General features: G+C 40.6%; 1 protein-coding gene across 11 annotated transcripts in view; it reads right to left on the bottom strand.

Moving 5' to 3' along the window:
• TBXAS1 (thromboxane A synthase 1) overlaps positions 1-19002 on the bottom strand; it is a 237370-nt gene that overhangs the window by 159388 nt on the left and 58980 nt on the right. For 8 of the 11 annotated variants that reach the window (XM_064737262.1, XM_064737271.1, XM_064737289.1 and 5 more), the window contains one exon: positions 15827-15920. The exons of 1 other annotated variant lie outside the window; for it this stretch is intronic. In XM_064737262.1, the coding sequence (XP_064593332.1) occupies positions 15827-15920 (94 nt within the window). Of the gene's footprint in view, positions 1-9923; positions 10025-15826; positions 15921-19002 lie in introns of all 11 variants that reach the window. 2 more of the 11 variants (XM_064737332.1, XM_064737347.1) reach the window with 1 other exon arrangement.

The following is a 19002-nucleotide window of genomic DNA, read 5'->3' on the forward strand; positions in this document are numbered from 1 at the left end:
TAAGATGATAAACTATAGGACATTTGAATGACTAAATCTCTCTAGAAGTAAGAATCAAAATAAAATTATATGCAGTTAGAGGTGTTTAATTTGTCTGACATCAGTGTTTGTCCCACAGAAAAAGTAATGGAAGAGTGGCCACTAAACAACATGACATCCATTCATGTCCTTGGAAGTAAAAGGACAATCCCACCACACCACTGGGAATAGCATGGGGCACCCTACAAAAGCCATGGGGAAGCTCCTGCCAGTGCAACATTTAGCAGCAGTGCTAGCTGATGTCTAACTCTTGATCAACATGAACTACTGCTGTGACCAGAAGGAGAACAGCCTCCAGATCTACTGCCAGGACCCCAAGGATTTTTCACAGACATAGGATGGCTTAGCTGCTTAACTTCACAGATTAAACTGGGAGGCTTTACCAATTGTGCTGGTTTTGGCTAGGGGAGAGTTGTTCTTCTTCACAGTGGCTAGAATAGGGCTATGTTTTGGATTTGTGCTGAACACAGGGTTGATAATATAGAGATGTTTTTGTTATTGCTGAGCAGAGCTTACACAGAGTCACTCTAAAAACTTAGCTTCTTCATCATGGATTTCTGTTAATGCCTCTTTTTAACTCAAGATATAAATTACAGAGTTGATGTGGAAGTAAAGAGCAAGACCCAGATGAAGAGAGTATATATCAGTCCTCTGACTCTCCTGCCAAAATTTCAGGCTAAAAATGTTATATGTACACCTCCTTACTTACATGTAGGAAAGTATCTCTCTATATTCATAACAACCTCAGGTTATTATTTATACGACAATGTAGGATGCACAAGAGAGCCAGGTCCCCTAAAATACAGGCAAATATCTCAGCTCCTGCAGAACAAGTCATTCCTAGAGGATGATAGATTAAATTCAATTAAAGGAACAGATATGAAGCACTGTCTTTAGAGCAGAGTTCCTCTCCCCTACAAATCCTTAACAGAGTAGCTGGACATTCACTTTCATTACATGCCAAAAATCTTCGTGCCTTGTAAAGAAAGAGGCAGGAAAAGGAATGTTAACAACCTCTTTTTACAGTAGCCAGTTGTCAGAGGAGGTGGGAGAAAACAAGCCACATGGAAAACAATTGCCAATTTGTGGTCTTGACCATTTAAAAATGGATCCCAAAATAGTCTGCTGAATTGTTTCACCCGGAGCAAAATTACCCACGAATACATATGCATGCACACAAAAACAACATCTCTTGACGCAGTGCTGATGGTGACTGCAGTCAAGGAAGAAGCGTTATTGCATTCCACATTGCAAAAAGACCACAATGCAGTAATTATCTGAAAGGTTTTCACAAAGCACAATTATTAAGCTAACATTATCCTATTATTGTTTGTTGCTATGGAGATAATATAATCAATATATTTTCTGGATTGATATTTTTAATACTACTAGCACATTGTCCAATATAGCAAGATCTAACTCAATGCATTAACTGATTTCAGTTTATGATTGGCAAAGTCTTGAGGCAATAGATTGCAATCCATCTCATGCCTATTATTCTATCAAGACACTTAATGTCAAAATCTCTGCTGCAAAAGCAAGTTTACTTGTTGAAAATGAGAAAAGGGATAACAAGTCTGTCCAAAGAGATGCAATCTTTTAAGCATGAATTTAACACCTATTTCTGTTTTTCCTAAACCAAATGAAAATTACCAAAACCACTACAAAAGTAGGAGAATAGCAAGTTGGGTTTGGACTCTCAACTTAAGGTACTTCTTTATTCCAGTGGGGATGTTTTGAGGCATTATCCTCCTACATGTAATATAAGATTTTCCTGCAGCAGCAGGGACTCTGGGAAGGTGGCATTGATTGTGGCACTGTGACAGAGGCCACTGGGTGCTGACGCAGTCTACAGCCCTTGTCACACCCTCTTCCTGCACAAGCTCAGGAATCCCTGGCTGCCTGTGCCCATGCTCAGCGAACACAGAGGGCATTTGGTCTCAGTGAGTAGTGAGGCAAAATTGTTACAGCCACAGCCCTCAGTTTCCCTGCCCATAAAACTGCAAGCACGCTTGCTTTCTTTCAAGTCTCCCTCCCCAGATGATAAGGTTTCAGCATATCAAGGGATGCTCCTGTGTTAGGACAGAGTTAAGTCCACATAAACCCAAGTCTCAGATCTTTGCAAGACATTAATATATTAAGAGACTTCAATTCTGACACTGTTGTTCCAGTCTGTTACCTTGCCTGTCAAATGATGGGCTCATCATCGTGAAACACCTTAAAGCCTTTTAACATATATTTTTGCCATAATTGTTCAGAGAAGGATTTTATCATGCTTTCCCCTCCCATATGGCCATACTGGGATAAATTACCTTTTCATCTTTTTGGTCATAGAATAGCTTGGGTTGGAAGGGACCTTTAAAGGCCTTCTAGTCAAACCCCTCTTCCACCAGCAGGGACAAGTTCAACAGGATCAGGTTGCTCAGAGTCCTGTCCAGAGTTTTCAGGAATGGGAAACCTCAGTTTCCAGAAACCTGAGTCCTAAAGGTGACCATATTTTTTCAGCACAGTATATGCTTAAAACAAAATTAAGTGCAGCAGGCTAGACTTTGCATAACTACATAAAAGGAGTTGTAGCAACATCTACAAGTACCAACACCTATTAACTCCTGTGACAAATAGTATGGTAACATTTTTGGGTACCAAAGCATGGCTTTAGCTGCCTCAGGTTAGACACCAGTATATAAGCATTTTGTCCATGGAGCATACAGACGCTTGATAAAATGAGAAATAACAGCAATTCCACCTTCTCCCTTCCCTATAGGCACTGGATTGGGTGGTCTTGTCCTTCTATGTAAAATAGGCTGGGGCTCAGTAATGTAACTTGTGGACTGTCTGGAGGGGATCCATCAGGAATGATCATTCACAGATTAAATATGTTGTCTATGCAATGCAACACATCTGGTCCTTCTGGCCCAGGGGATAAGTAATAGAGTTAGGAATGCACATTCCCAGCCCATCCCCGGCAAGTCTGCTGTGCTGACACTAATCCATGCAGATCTAGGGCTGGTTTGTGAGCCACCCCTGCCCTCCCTGGCACAGGTCATTGTCTTCCATCACATTTCTCTGTGATGCCACTTGTATTCTAAATTATACTGAATTGCTGTCTGGGCATGTGCCACAGTATACAAAATAACCACATACATTGGGTAGCTTGTCTTCCCACCTTGTTTACTTTTATGCTGATTTATAAATGCTTTTTCTGCTGGACAGGGCTTAGACAAGCACACTAGAGACTGTCCTGGTTACAGAAAGGGCGCAGAGCTCCAGCACTGTGTGGGTGTGACCGTGCTGTTATTCCATTGCTGCGAGGAGCTTTCAGCAGCACAAGTCAGGCACTTTCCTGTTCCCTCCCTTACCGGAAGGAGCAAGGAAAGGGAAGCGGCTTCTTTGGACTTGAATTTCTTCCCGGTGCTAAAACTAGCATGGATACTCATTCAAACAGGCTACTGTCACATGTTTCAGCCTTAAAGGACACCATCTGCTAGTGCATCTTAACTGCTTAAGACACACCTCTCTGTCAAGTATAAGGAAAAACCTCATTTGTTTCAACACAACGCCTTAGCACGCAACAGCCCAGAAATTCTGCAAAAATAAAAACTCATTTAGCTGGAGTCAGGCAGGGAATATCAATTTTGGTAACAGGAATGATACAATTACATTCCTTAGCAATTAGTCTCAATAATAGACAGACAGTATCTCTAGTAAATTGTCTGCAGGCCAGATTTTACCAGTCTCATTCACAGAAAGCAGAGCCTACTAGCAAGACCCCCTTCATCTCAGTGCTGGGGGAATAAGATACTACTTAGCAAAAATAAAGCAGTCAGTGTCAAGCTGAAAATGCTGAGTTTCACCACACTTTGCTCTGTTACACTCTGCAATTGCTGAGTACCTCTTTCTAGCCAAAGATTACTTTTTTTAGTTTGATCAAATCATAAAAATTATTATTATTAATCCAGAACACAGAGGTTGGACTTTGCTGTTGGAGAGTAACCTCACACAGAGTCATGCAGCAGCAAAAGATGTGGCACTGAGACACAGTGTTGGGGGGGAAAGTCCCATCCCTGTGCTGCAGGAATTCTCCTGGAGCTCAGATTTGCCAGCCTACCTGTCCCCAGACACCATAGCAAACCAGGAAGGTACTGGGATCCACCAACCTTAATTCCAAGACTTTTCCTTCACACATTTTGAACAATTTCTGTACCAAAAGGACTGTCAAGTACTGAACAGGCTGCCTAGGGAAGCAGTTGAGTCACCATCCCTGGAGGTATTTAAAAGACACGTAGATGAGACACTTAAAGACATGGTTTGGTGGTGGATTTGGCACTGCTGGATTAATGGTTGGACTCCACTTTTGCAACCTAAAAGACTACATGTACAGCACAACCTTAGCAGGAACAGAGGAAGGACAGCCTTACACAGGTCCAATCATGCTGCAAAAGGTTCTTGTAAAGTGCCTTCTCTACTGCCTCCGCAGCTAAATATAATTGAACCTGAAACACTTGGCCCATGCTTGTGCAGAAAGGTGGGTTTGAGATGGGAGGCTGGAGGGGAAGCCTGCAGCACACGTTGCAGAGCTCCCTTGCCGGCTCCAGAGCAATGCTGTGCTCTGGGAGACAGGAGCTGTTCAAATGTTTTGACAGAACACGCCGATTCCTCGGGAATGTTTTTATTCTAGTCGATGTGCCAATTCCGCACAGATTTCCAGCAGAAAGCAGGCAGACTGTCTGGGTCTGCTGAATTAAAACGACTTCACCAAGAAAGAAGAAGAAGTTGCATTTTCAGACTATTTTTACTCAATCCATCATTGTATTTGTTTTAGTCAGTTTGTCGGATTGTTTTCAATTTTACCTGCAAATTCCATTTTTTAGCAGTATCTAAAGACAAGCCAAAAGGCATTAAAACACTGTAGAAAATTAGGCTCAAGCAGAAGGCCTCTGAAGACTTTTGAAATATCATTTTGTTGTGTAAACAATGAAAAGAGAAACAGGGAAACCCAAAAATTAACCATGTTCTAACTAGAACTTCTTAGTCTGGTTCTGCAAGAACCCAAACCCTCCATTTTTGCATTTGTGGTTGTCTTTCAAAGGCTTTCTTTTTTCCCCTTTGCCTTAGGGAGTTATTTACAGGGCTATTATAATTTGAGGTCTGGTCTTCTTGTGGCAGGTCTTCCATCCAGGAAATGAAATAGCATTAGAAAATGAAATCTCACGTTTATGAGGTCTTAGAGATGGCTCCCTGGGGCACGGGAGAGGAAAAAAGAGGTAGGGAAAATATAAACACAAATATAACTACAAGATACTTGCAAGGTCCCTAATTCTATCTGTGATGAACTTTATGAGACTCTTTATTAAAATAGAGACCTCTAGTATAAGGTCACCAACAACTTTTTCTCCCAAAAGCTCTCCCATTTCCCCCTTCCCTGTGATCAAGTGCCTTTTCCACTCCACCTTGGCTGCAAGGTGCTTCTAGATTGCCCTCAGAAGTGGAACAAAAATAAGGATAAATCAAGTGCTCCCCTCCCTCCTTCTGCATCATCACACACTTTTCACAACATACCACATGTTGCAGCGTATTAACAGATCAAGGCAGATGTGTTAATGTCTCTGCAAAAATAATGCAGCAATCACAGATTTCTTATTCAAACCCCTTTGTGCTTCTTTCCTAGACTACTCTCTAGAGCCACAACATCCCTTATCCTGTCTGGGGCTTATCACCCACTGCTTCCTCTAAACATATGGAAATAAAAGTAAATAGAAGCAAATCAGGGAAGACCTTGGGGCTCACCATCCCCTTTCCCTGTGTGTCCAAAGACAGACTTCCCTCAGCATCTTGTCAATATCTATATTTTCACCCCATCTTACCTCAACAATAACCCTAAAACAATCAAATCAATTAGGGTACGAGTCAAGTAAGCAAGCCAATACTACTTCTCTTACATTAAATAGATTATTAACCAATGTCAAAAATGTAAAATATAAAACTCTACAAAACACAACAATAAGTTTTCTTCTACTAGTACATAAACAGAGGTGTGACAATTTTGATGAAATGTATTACATAAACCTATCTAATCATTCAAAATCCATTCATAAGAACATAGAACAATTAATGGAAAACATAACTAAGATCAAAATTGATGATAGAACATCATTAAATTATCTATTCAACAAATTAAACCTTACACCATAAAAAAAAAATCAAAAAATAGGTGTGTATATATTAATTATCATCATAATTATAACAAAACTTTACCTACTCCAACACACACAAAAGATAATTAACAAAATCATAAAAGGAATATTCTTAATACAAAACGAAGGGGGAGATGTTAGACTCTGAAATGCAGGGAATTCTCAGAACTTTGGGCCTGTAAGCCAAAGCTTAGAATTAAACACAGGATTTTATCTGAAACCTTAGAAAAGGTTTCCAATTTTAGGTACAAATGAGAATGTGGATTTGTAATTTAAAGCAGAAACACATTAAGAAATTTTAGAGTTTACAGCATAGAAAAAATAAAAGTATTTACAAAGATAAACAAGAAGTTTAGAATACAATACTGTAGGTTTGTGTATCATAACATGATTAACTAAGAGAACTTGCACTGTAGCATGAGTCCATAAGACAAAATATTTTAAGGATTGGATCAAAAACATAAATATCCTTATTAACAGTGTTTTGTTAGTCAATAAATCCTTAAAATCTTATAACTAGGGGTCTTATGAGCCATACAGTAAAAATGTAAGACAAACTCACCCTTCCTATCTATACAGAAGATAAGAAAAATAAACCACATTATCTTACAAGTCAGAGGTCCTGTCTCCAACTCATTCAAAATTCCTTGAAAAATCCCCATATTTTCCTTTTGAGTGGAACAGGAAAAGCACTATTCAGCAGAAGAATAACACCTATGTTTAATGTCCCACTCAGCTTCGCAGAGAGTATTTCAACCCATCATTGCATGTGACTTCTTATGGTTCCTTTACCCTAAATTTCAGTAATCCTACCTAAATCAACCCAGGCATCATCCTGCCTATGAAAGTTAACAGTTTTCTAGACTCACAGAATCAAAAAAAGTGCCATCAGATATAATATACAAAACCCACGGAAATTCAGCAAATAGCAAATAATATTTTGCAATTATTTTAACATTTATTTCTTGCATCCTTTATTATGAAAATACATAGTTGAGAATATTTTGAAATATGCAGCTCAGTTTCTTTTTCTCTTGCTTATAATTTTCAATTTTCTTGAAGTAAGGTAAAATAAGTTACAAATGTTCAGCGAGTTGTTTTTGCTACCTAAATATTTAAAACTGTCCCATGGCAACTGCCCAAAGAACACTTCACTTTTCCCTCTGCTTTTATATAAATCTCCTAAAATTCATAGATTATTACAAAATAACAAAATCTAAGCAGGAAAAAAGGCTAATAGTTAAAAAACAGAATGAAAAGTTAGAAAGTCCAAGGACAACCCAAGACTATAATTAATTCACTCATCCATTCATCAGTGTTGTATGATGACAAAGACAGAAAGAAAACACAGCAATTTGAAACACATTTCTTTTTAAAGCACACAGGTTTGTTTAGGCTTTCTGTTGATTTTCCTTTTCTAAAAACCAACCAACCGAAAAACCACGCAGCCACAATAAAAACCCAGTCAAGTAACAAAAAAACCTGATTAGATTCCAACTCTAGTTGATTCTTGTTTCGCATTACCATCTAAATTTAGACATGTGCCAAGGCCTCTGAGGCTTAGGAGAAACAGATTAACTTTTGAACTTTCTCCTTCTCCAATAAGATCTGTCCTTTCTTACTCTTCAGTGTCTTTCTAGGCACCTCTTGTTTCTGGATCAAGCTGCAGAAATGCTCACAAAAAAAAAAATTCAAAATAAAAAGCGCTCAAGAAAATAGCTTTTCATTTATTTCTGAGAAATTAGGAGAACACTGAGCACACAACAGCCAATTTACACTCGTGCCACTTCGCAGCTACTGAAGCCCTCACAGCCCTGCACAGTGCCTACCCTACAAACTCACCCTGGGTTTCCATCACCACATCCATTTGACTATAAACCATGAGTATGACCTCATTTCACACTCAGTACCTCTTAGGAAAAGTTATATTTCAACTCTACATCCTGCCTGGGAAGGGGGAAATTGGGAAGAACCCAGAAGGTCATGAGTGTTGTAAAGCTACCAGGTGGTGATGCCATGCAAAGTGCATCACAGGCAACCAGAAGGCAGGCACACAATGAATACCAAGGATTCACCAGCAAGTGTTTGAACAGGCACTTCTCCAAAGCCTTCTATTATTCATTTTAATACAAAGCCTTGCAGAAACCAAGCCTAGCTAGATGCAGCAGATCAGACCCACAGCAGCTGTACCTGCCTATTCCCAGAAAGGACAGGGAAGTATCTTGCTTGCCAACATTTCAGGATGACTTGCTGTACAGAAAACCAGCTTCTTATCTGAAAAGACATGTCATGCTGTAAACACTTCTAGTGGAGCTTGGGTTAGTAGCACTTGTAAGAACACCCTAATGAAAATAAATTGTTATGTATTTACCCATATGCTGAGGAGCATATGGCTAATGCGTTTAGACATTGCTAATGAAGTTAAGACTCTGCTAAATTTGTTGGCTCATGGATAACAACTGTTCACAATACCCAATCTGAGCCTGCTATAATTTTAGCATAACAACTGATACCTGGCCATTATTATACATACTGGTCTTGCTGATATAGAAGAACTGGATTTCAGGATGTGGGGTTCTCCACATGTGATAAGAAGGTGAACAACACAGGATGCTTCCAAACTCCAAATTGACAGGGAGCATGAGCAAATTACAATTTTATGTGAAATAACAGAGTTGCTCTTATTCATCATATCCCTGATGCTGTTGCTTTCTTTCCCAATTTCAAGACTTGATCTATTCCAACCCCTCTCCTTCCAGGCCAGTGCAACTACAGGCAAAACTGAAGGGAAGACAGTCACACTCAAGAAATAGTCCTGCTTTTTCACTTTCACATGTAAAAGCCCATTGAGTTTACTACAACAGCTATTGGAATCCTTCTGTTCAGACATCCTACTTTGCTGCTTCTCAAGATGAAGATCGCTGCTTCTTCTGGAGCTCAAGGTAAAGTCCAGTTGTGACTACACTGGCTCTGCCTGTATGCTACTGCCTTTGCAACTGCACATTATCCCATTCTCCCAGCCCAAACACTGTGCAGCTCAGCTGTTTGGGTTCACTGCTGCTGCATGTCAGGCCAGAGCTGGCTTTAATTTAGCAATACACACTGCTTGAAGAGCAGACTGCATAGCAAATTCCAGAGAGTTATGTGCAACCCTCTGGAATGTGCAAATGATGGTGATGAACGTGCAAATATACTCTCCAGAAGACATAACACGTGGCAAACTTCCTAGACCATTCTCAGGTGACATTTTAATGATGCAGACCTCTGCTTTCACTGATCTTGCATAGTCATTTGGCAGCTGCCAGCAAAAACTCATCAGAGGGCATGGATCAAGGATGGCACAGAAGAGAAGCATCCTTCAGTGTTGTTATCTTGGGGACCACCTGACTCAGATACCTTCATTCATATGCTAGAACTTCAGGCCTGGCATTAATTCACAGCCCCACTTGCTCTGTGAATATTGCAAAAAAAAAAAAACCCATATAAACTCCCTCTGGCCTTGGAGCATCCCAGTCCATTCAAGACAGCAGTGATATCAGTTTCCCCAAGCGTAACAGCCCCAGAGAATGTCCAACATGTTTCACCATAACCTGATCAAAAAGCAGACCTATCTATTCCACAATATCATCTTTATCATCTTGCAGGTGGATAAAAGAGGCTCAGTGTGAAGCAAAAGAAAGATTTGCTTACCCAGAAAAGAAGAAAGCTTTGCCCCAGTCAGATTTGCCCAAACACTGAGATTCTGAGGAAAGCCAGGAGCATGAGCAGGGTGTCTCTTCTCACTCGCTGTGCTGCAACAGAAACATCATCCCCTTTCCACTTAAGAGCTAACAATTGCCTTAACCATTGCCTCTCCCCCCCGTGCAGCATTTAAAAAGGCAAGCATGAAGTGTGTCAAAAAGAAAAAGCAAAGCATGGTTTAAGGGATACCAAAACCATGATGATGCTCCTCAATGAAATCCACATCTCCTTCTAGGGGCAACTGCCAAGATCTATGGGAAGCATTCACACAGTCCTGCACAAAAATAAATGTTAGAGCTGCTCTAGGAAAAAGCCACACCATCAGCACACCATTCCTTGTAATACAAAAAAGAATTGCTTCTTCCCTCAAAGGAAGAGTAGAATAGTCCAGAAGAGCAAAGGCACCTCTCATGACCACTACCACCTTCATTGCACAGATCACCATTATTCACCAGTAAGGCATTGGTGATTTATCCTCTTTTTCTATCACATGAAAACTACCAGTGCTTTGTGCACCCTAATACTGTCTCAGGATCCATAAATGTTATTCAAAGTAGATGTCACATCCATTGCAAACACAGTTGTGGGAAACACTGCAAGTGCAAAGAGGACACAGTGTCTCTACAGAAGGGTCTCTGAGGTGCACACACTGCTCCCCAAACATCCTGCTGAGACCCCATCAGTGCAGGGACAAGCTAGGGTGAGCTACAGCACAGCTCTAGCTGATGCTCATCTCACAAACTGAGGTCCAGCCCTTGCTAAAGGCTGCAAATAGCATTTAGTCAAGTGGGAGACAGCCAATTGTCTCAATGTCTTGATTTCCTGCTTTAGGTTCCCACAAAGAGACACTGCACCAACTTTGTCAGGTTATCCGACAATGCTAACATCTGATCAAAGGTAACACAGACTATCAGATGAAACTAGGAAAATACACATCTTTAAAGGGGAGAAAGACTGGCTTTATAGATGTAGAAATTTACACATAAACCCACATCTAACCCCAGGTTTTCTGTCATGTTGCAGACAGTGAAATGGCTAGGTTTAGATCTGCACCAAATACATGTTCATGCCTCCCAGTCTAGGGTTGTGGCATTCCCAGGACGTAAGAGAAGACCTGGATCACCCCAAGAGGTCTGCTCTGGCAGTCAGCAGCCCACAGCAGATGCACACGGGCATCTGGGGGAGACAGGTTGGTTGGTGACGCCACAGCACACCTTTCTGGTTCCACATAAATAGCTATCAAGTTGCAAAACACACACTCCCTATCTCATTCTTCTCTTGTTTATCTGCACAAAGAAACACAAAACCATATGCAGGCTTTCACTGTCAATATAAGTCATATTATTCTTGTAATTCAATCCAGGTCCAGAGCCTGAGAGTTTCTTTTCCTCCCTTGCCCCCCTTTTTGCTCCCCTCACCGTTTGCCTCTCTCCAACCTTGTTTAGGTTTGAATGCTGTGTCATTAAATTCCAGAGCAGTAAACACTGCAGCCTCTCTAAGCACCCACACAGTGCTTTCTAGGCTAAAAATTAAACATGGGGCAATTTCATTCATGCAAAGACTCTGCCTTTTATTTTCCTTTACATCCAACTTAAAGGATGCTTTTGGCAGATGCGTAATGAAGGAAAAAAAAATGTTTGCTCTCTGCTTCCTCCCTGCACTCCCCCCATTTCCACTCCCACCCATCAGCCATAAAACAACAGAGCCCAGCCAGATCCCAAACTGAAAGCAAGACAAAGCACCCACACAGCCCCCACTTGCATTCAGCAGAAATGGGCCGCTCCGGGTAGCCCAGGATCTACAAGTAGGCCAGACTGGAATAAACAGAGTAAACAAAGGGTATCCTGTCCAAGCTGAGAGGGGCTAAAGAGAGGGATGTCTTTCATTAACATGCAAAGCAGGGATGCAAGCACACAGACAGTCAAAAGCATCACTGGAGCTTGCTAGGAGTAATAGGAAGAAAGCAGCACATGATCACACCACTACTGTAAGGACCCAAAGCACATCATCACTCTGCTGCACATCCCACCTACCAGGGACCAAAACAAGGCAACAATCCACATACCCACCACCACCCCAGAACACCAGGGCAGCCCCAAAGCTGCTGCAGCACAGTGTGGCTCTCCAGGAGGCTGAGCAGAGCACAGTGCACACAGGTACACTACCAGGCAGCCTGGGCCGTGCAAATGTCAGAGCCAATGACATTTAAAACAGTATAGCTGTCATTTTAGGAAAGAAATGGGAAAGGGGGAGAAAAGCACAGCACAGCCATAGCAACAGGTCAAGTGTTCGCCAGAGAGAAAGGGTGATGCAGATTTGTGGCATCTCAGTTTTCAGGGCATTTGTCACATCATAAAATCATTAGCCTGGGAATTGATAAAAGAATTTAGTTTTTCTGCAACCTGCTGCTATAAAGTCCATAGAGATCCACATGTGAAAGTCCATGCTGTGTATACCCCTGTGTCAACCATTACACAGCTATCAGAAACAACCCTCATGTTTTTCCAGACTCATAGGAAAAATGCAGCACATGGAGAGGTGAGCAAACAGTCAGGAATTTGTAGCAAAACAGCAGCCTGTCGGCTGCAAGTCTGCTCAGTAATTGGAAAAAATTGAACATGCTGCTTTTTTTAAGCAGCCTAATCATATTTACTATTACATCAGACTTACCCACCACAAATTGTTCTCATGCAATGGAAGAATTTTTAATCTAATATCTTGGACTCAGATAATTTCCCAGCTGCAGAACTGCAATAATTTCCTATCTTTCCGTTGTTGAGATAAGCCGATTAACTTGGATATGTTTTAGTTTCAGAGTGTGATTATCTCCCTTTATTTTACTTGAGAGAGAAGGGTGACTTACAGTAAAATAACTTTGTTTTCCCCAAGCCAGCCCTTAAACTCTCCTTTTCTGTGATGGAGATAAGTCTTTGCTGTTGTATTTTCCTTAGTCCCTTTACTTTCCACACTTCCACTTCCTCTCTCAGAGACACTACATTAACAGCTACTATTATTTTACTCAAATACACTGTTCAAGAAATCTCTGAAATAATTCTTAAAAACAAATTAAAATCTCATTAACAAAATATTTTCTTCTTTAGAAGACCTTTGAAAGTTTATTGAATACCCCACAACCCAGCACTACTGGTAAAATCCTGCTTGCAACTGTTCCTTTGTTTTCAGGCACATTTAAAGAAGAATTGCAAAAAAAAGGATGAGGCTTGAATCTCTGATTACATGCACAGTGCAGCAAAACAGGAAACTCCATTTATTTCAGTAGAAGTGATTTAGACACAAGTAAGGGAGAAAACAAGCAAACCCTTGAATTTATACCATTACAAATTGCAAAATACTGCTTACATAATCTTGGTGAGATTTTTTTGACATTTAATGTTTTTTTCTTAAATTCTCAGGTCATAGATTTACTCTGTTATGTCAAAGGGACTTCCTCTCCTGCTTTATTTATTTTCCTTGCATTTCTAGCAAACGTATTCTAGGAGAAAAGCCTGAGTCCATAAGATGACACTTTTTGGACTGCATGGCTGCATATGTTGAAGCCTCTTGATTTCCTTTTATCTTCCAGATCTCATTTGTATTTAGGGCTTTTCAACCTGTGTTAATTTGCAGACCAAATTCGACACTGGAAATGTATGAATTACACATATGCAGATTCCCATACGGCACATATCAATTCATTCCTCTTAGTCACCATTCATTAATTCCTTTGAAATAAATGTTCATGGTTGAAAAGCACGAGTTTGATGATTTAATGGGAGTGTGGCTTACGTGTTTTCCCTGCACAAGATTAGCAATACTAAGAAAGAACCAGCCTGTTTAAAGGGAGACTCTCCAAACAGCTATTGTGGTGGAATGGTCGCATAAACATGGAAGGTCAAGAACTTCCTAATGCTATATATGAAGCAACAGAACAAAAATGAACATTTTATTACTTCTTATTACACAAAAAAAAAGTATATAAAGTAAACCCAACCCCAAGAAGCCATTATTCATGCACAGCAGTGTCCCTCACAGCCAAGCCCCTAAAACCATCCCTGTTTCAAGTAAGGTGATGGGCAAGCCCTGGTTCTCACCTGTGGGAAAGAGAAAGTGGACAATGTCCTCTACTGGCTGCAGTGAGGGCATTTGTGTCCCTGAGAACGCTCTCCTAGATGAGAACCTGCAGTATAAAAGCAGGGCTCCCATTACTGGCTCATTGCTATGGGCACTATTCTAGGAAAGCAGATCCAGAAAAAATGGCAAAATACACGAGAGGAGGAAGAAAAGTTACCAAGATGCTGGGCTCCTCCCTGGAGGAGGAGCCCATTCACTGCCCATTCCTACTGGCAGTGAAAGCAGGGTATAGAAGATGGGCGGTGAAATGCCAGAGTGCTGGGCATGCAGCCTGGCAGTGCTTGTGGCTTTGCACCACTTGGCTCCAAATCAGTTACTACTTGGTATCCCAAGATACAATTTCTCAGCTACCTTTAATTTATTTTTCTTTGTTAAATGTAGTAAAATCAAGGTTAACTTAAATCAGGCTAATGCAAAATGTTACCTTAATGAATGCTATTCTAGTAATGAAATTTGCCTAAGACATCATATGATCATTTTGGGTAATTTCTCAAAACCTTTACACTTCTATGCTGGCACAGGGCACTCCTATCTAAAACATACCAAAATAACTTCGTCTCTAGGCACCTTTGCCTAACAGCAAGTGTTAGCAGGTAACTAATGACATCTGGATTTCACCACAAAGGAGCTGCAGAATGAGGGGCTTTCTGCCACCCAGCTGAATTGAAACCCTAAGAGTGAAGGTGAACAGGTCAGCATCCCATACCACCAGAATCCCTTGAAAGTTAAAGTCACCCTGCCAATTCCAGTTCAAATTAATCTAGAGAGGATTAAGTCTACCTTTTATGCTATTTTCTAAATGAAATCAGATGTACATGTAAAACTGGCATTTAAAAGGGCTTTACCTAATAATGAGTCAGGTATTGACAGAACAATCACAAAACCATGAAGACCAAGGTAAGAGGCAATATATTCTCATTAATAATTCAAATCTCAGCATGGATATCGATGACCATGCACTTAACAGGGAAAACTGGGCAGCAGCTGGAGCTGGCCCAGATTTCCTGAAAAGTTGCTGGGCTGCAACAGAGACACACTGGAGAGATTTTACTGCAAGATTCAACAAGAGAAATGGCAGCTCCTCATTACTAAGGTATCTTGGACCCTCAGCAATACCATCGAAATGGAACAAGGAACAAAACAGAGCATTAGCAGTCTATTGAAAGAGGATGGGTGAGAAAAAGAAGGGAATAAAATCCGGAAGCAAAATGCCAGCACTTCCTCTTCTTCATAGCCCTAATATTTGGAGCACAGAGCAACAACATTCAGCAGTACCTAATTCCATTTACTGCTTGGGAGCAAGCAACATTAAAGGCTTTAAAATAAATGGGTACAATCGGCAAAAGTGCAAATAAACAGAAGGGTTGTAGGAGCCAAAACCACTCAGGTCAAACCAGTTGGGGCTAGTTAACATAATCTGCTCTATTCACACAACTAAGTTTGTTTCACTGAGGGCATGAACTTTCTTGGAAAAGCTGAAGTAATTAACTGCAGGAGCTTACACATTTTCTTTCCCTCAAGTTTACTTTACCCGGAATTAGAGCTGCTTACACACAACTGCTTCTACCAATTCATTCAAAAAGCTGAGTTTTGCTTGTCCTTTCCAGAGGGACATGTCTGAAGAGGTGGTGCCAGTGAACTGTAGGATTCTCGTCAATTCCTCCTGCCTCCTATCCACTCTTCCCATCATTTTAATTGATACAAAGGAAAACATATCCTACCTCACGGAAAAAGAGCAGGTTTCCAATGAAGGGAAGAGGTGGAGGATGTTGGATCCCTACTCTGCTTAGTTTGGAGAATGCAGATGTGGAGTACCTGGAAAAAGATAAGGTAGGAAGTTAGTTCTGGATCTTGTCATGATAGGACTTGCCACAGTAGCTAGTTGAGATGACTTCCCTGGATTCGGAGAGGGAGGAGAAGCTTTCTGTGCTGGTCAGACAGAACTGCCAGTGTGATTACACTGCTTGGCAGCTCCTCAGGTCACAAAAGTGAATGCAATGCACTGATGCTTCAGAGAGGGCAGAAGGACCAAGTGACTCAAACACAAGCCTGCAAAATTGAGCAGTGGTATGAGAGCACTGCTCCTCTTCCCAAAGAGGGTCACGTAAGTCAGAAGTGACTCTCCAAAGCTACATGATACTACAACTGAGATCAAAAGAAGCATTTGGGGCTTGACTTCTGTGGCACTGTTGGGAAAGGAACTAGACAGATTTCCACATTATTTTCTTCTTCCATCACCTCTACCTATACAGATCACAGAACAAAAATTCAAACCAGTCTCAGTTGTCCATGAGTCAAGACACTGTCAGTATGTTCAAGTCAAACCTAGTATTTGGGCCAGATATGCTGATTAAATGATTTTTTAGAGCTGCCAGTCAGCAAATAAAACAAATATGAAAAATACAGAGAAACAAAACTCAGACTGAAAAGATTCATGCATCCCCTGTTACAGATGAAACTGTGGCATGCTGACAGGGACAATACTGGAAAAAAGGAAAAAGAAAACCCCAACCCCAGAGCCTCTCTTTTTCCTCCCCACCCCCTTTCTTAATACAAACAATGGATTTAAGTCAATGGACTTCAATTAGTGAAACCTGAAAGAGCAGGAGCTTGCAGCAGCTTTGATTACCCAAAGACACAACATTCATTGTGCAGTTCTGTTTGCTGAGATTTCCTGCAGCACAGTACTTAATTTATTAATAGATTTTCTTTTGTCAAGGTATTTTACAAAAATCATAATTAGGAGATAGAGGTTTAATAATTTTTAAATAGCAACCATTTTCTTTTATTAATGGGGTAGGACAAACCTTCACAAACACAAACTCCCCCACAAATCCAATAGAAATGATGTGTATTCAGTCTATGCAAGGACACTGTGTCAAGTATGACAAGGTATCATGGAGTAAAGGCACAGAAGTCAACATTTATTACACATTTTATACATATTATTGATTTCTTAGCTACTTAACTGCTTTAAAAAATATGAGATTTTCCTCAGCTAATACTCTTGGGAAAAGAAATATTTTAACTTTAAAATGACAAAACAGCCTACATGATACATTTTCATCTCCAAAGAGAGGAATATTTTTTTTGCTGCTGCTGCTGTTTGAAATCTTCCTGAAGTGTCTTTGTGTGATGGCAAAGTCCTCATCTTCAGTATGTAAACAGTGAAAAAGATTAAAATCCCTGTCATTGAAAACCCGTCAATTTTGCAGTATTCTATCCTGATGTTTTCACTGTAAAATACATGGCAGATCACAAAACACCAGGCTACAGTTAACTGCTCATTTCACCACACACCAGACAGTCTGCAGACTCCTGGTTTTCATGTACAGCAAACTAAAGAGTGACTGCAACAGAGGCTTACACTAGACAAAGTAAATGATGTGATCACCAAATATTTTAAAAGGGAAAAAAAATAATGAGTGCCATTTCACAAGGCAAGAAACAGAGACTGTGAAGACTATTTATACTTAGATGAACAGTTCATCATTGTCAGCTTCTGAACATTACTGGCAGCTTCATACAGCTGAGGATTTGCTTTCCTTTCCCCCCTCCTTATGTGGTTTTCTCCACTGCTTTTTATTCAGTTACATTTGAAGCAGGTTTCAGAAAGGTAGGGAACAGCAGTTTACAATGAGATGGGAGAGAGCAGCAGTGTCATCAAGTTACAGACTGAAATGTAACAACAAAAGGATGAAGCCAGCAGGAGAAAAAAAATAATCTCATCAATAAACATATCTAGCTCTACTCTATGATTTTACAACATTTCTGATGTTGTTGAAACACCTGATGCTTTAGAGAAAAGAAAACAGGGCACAAATGACCAAAATCTGACGGGGCAGCAGGCACAAAAGAAGGATCTAACACTGCACACGTAGCCTTAACTTTGACCATTTCTAATGCAACAGCTTACTTTCTGCAGCCTTAAATATTAAAAGCTTTCCCCCATCTCAGCAATATTTCAGCTCCTCCTCAATATTTCGGGTGGGGGACAGAGAGAGGAAAGAGTGGCCTATAGACTTCTTGAAAAAAAAGAAGTAAAATGGTCCCGTACAACACACAGTGAACACCAGCAATACATGAATCTGACAGCTTTGGGGCACAAACCTCTGCCTTTTGAGCCAGAAGAGGCTGATAAGTCAAACAGGCCAATTTATGTGATTTGGTCACTCAGCACCTCCATGGTACCCCCTTGGGCAGTAACTCAGAGCTGCATCCTAAGGGAACTGGGAAAACACTGTCTGGGTTCTGTTGCTGGGATGGGAAGGTGGGCTAGAAACTGGGCAAGTGCAAAAAGGCAGGGTGGCCTCATCGGAAAAGCCATTTGTCTGGAGAAGCTGTACATCTAAATGAAACAGCTCCAGGCCTACCTTATCACCAGTGGCCAGTTCTCACTCTGCCACTTAATACACTTCCACATTATCACAAAAACTAATCTGGTATCAGGAAACCCCCCACACTGACAGTGGAACCTCAGCCAATGGACTAGAAAGGTTAAATCAAACGCAAAATCTAGAAATAGAGGAGATACTAAGAGGTGACCAAGATAACCAAAGATATGGAACCACTTCTGTACAAGAAATAAGTTAACAGGCTATAATCTTCATCATGGAGGGAGAAAAGCAACCTATGCAGGTGATAACAAATATATTTAATACCATGCAAGGCTTAAAAAATAAATTAAGAGCTATTACCCAAAAATTTAAAATATAGTATGAAAATTCACAAATGAATATTCAGGTGGCAGGATTAGAAAAGAAACAGTTTTCCAATAAATAAAAATACTACCTATGGAATTCCTTACCACTGATGATTTTCTACTCCAGAAATGTAAAAAGCTTCAAAAAGTGATAGAATAAACTAATGAGGGTGGAGGGAGGGAATCCGCAGACAC

This window comes from Zonotrichia leucophrys, chromosome 1A (genome assembly GCF_028769735.1).
Source record: "Zonotrichia leucophrys gambelii isolate GWCS_2022_RI chromosome 1A, RI_Zleu_2.0, whole genome shotgun sequence".
Taxonomy (NCBI): Eukaryota; Metazoa; Chordata; class Aves; order Passeriformes; family Passerellidae; genus Zonotrichia; species Zonotrichia leucophrys.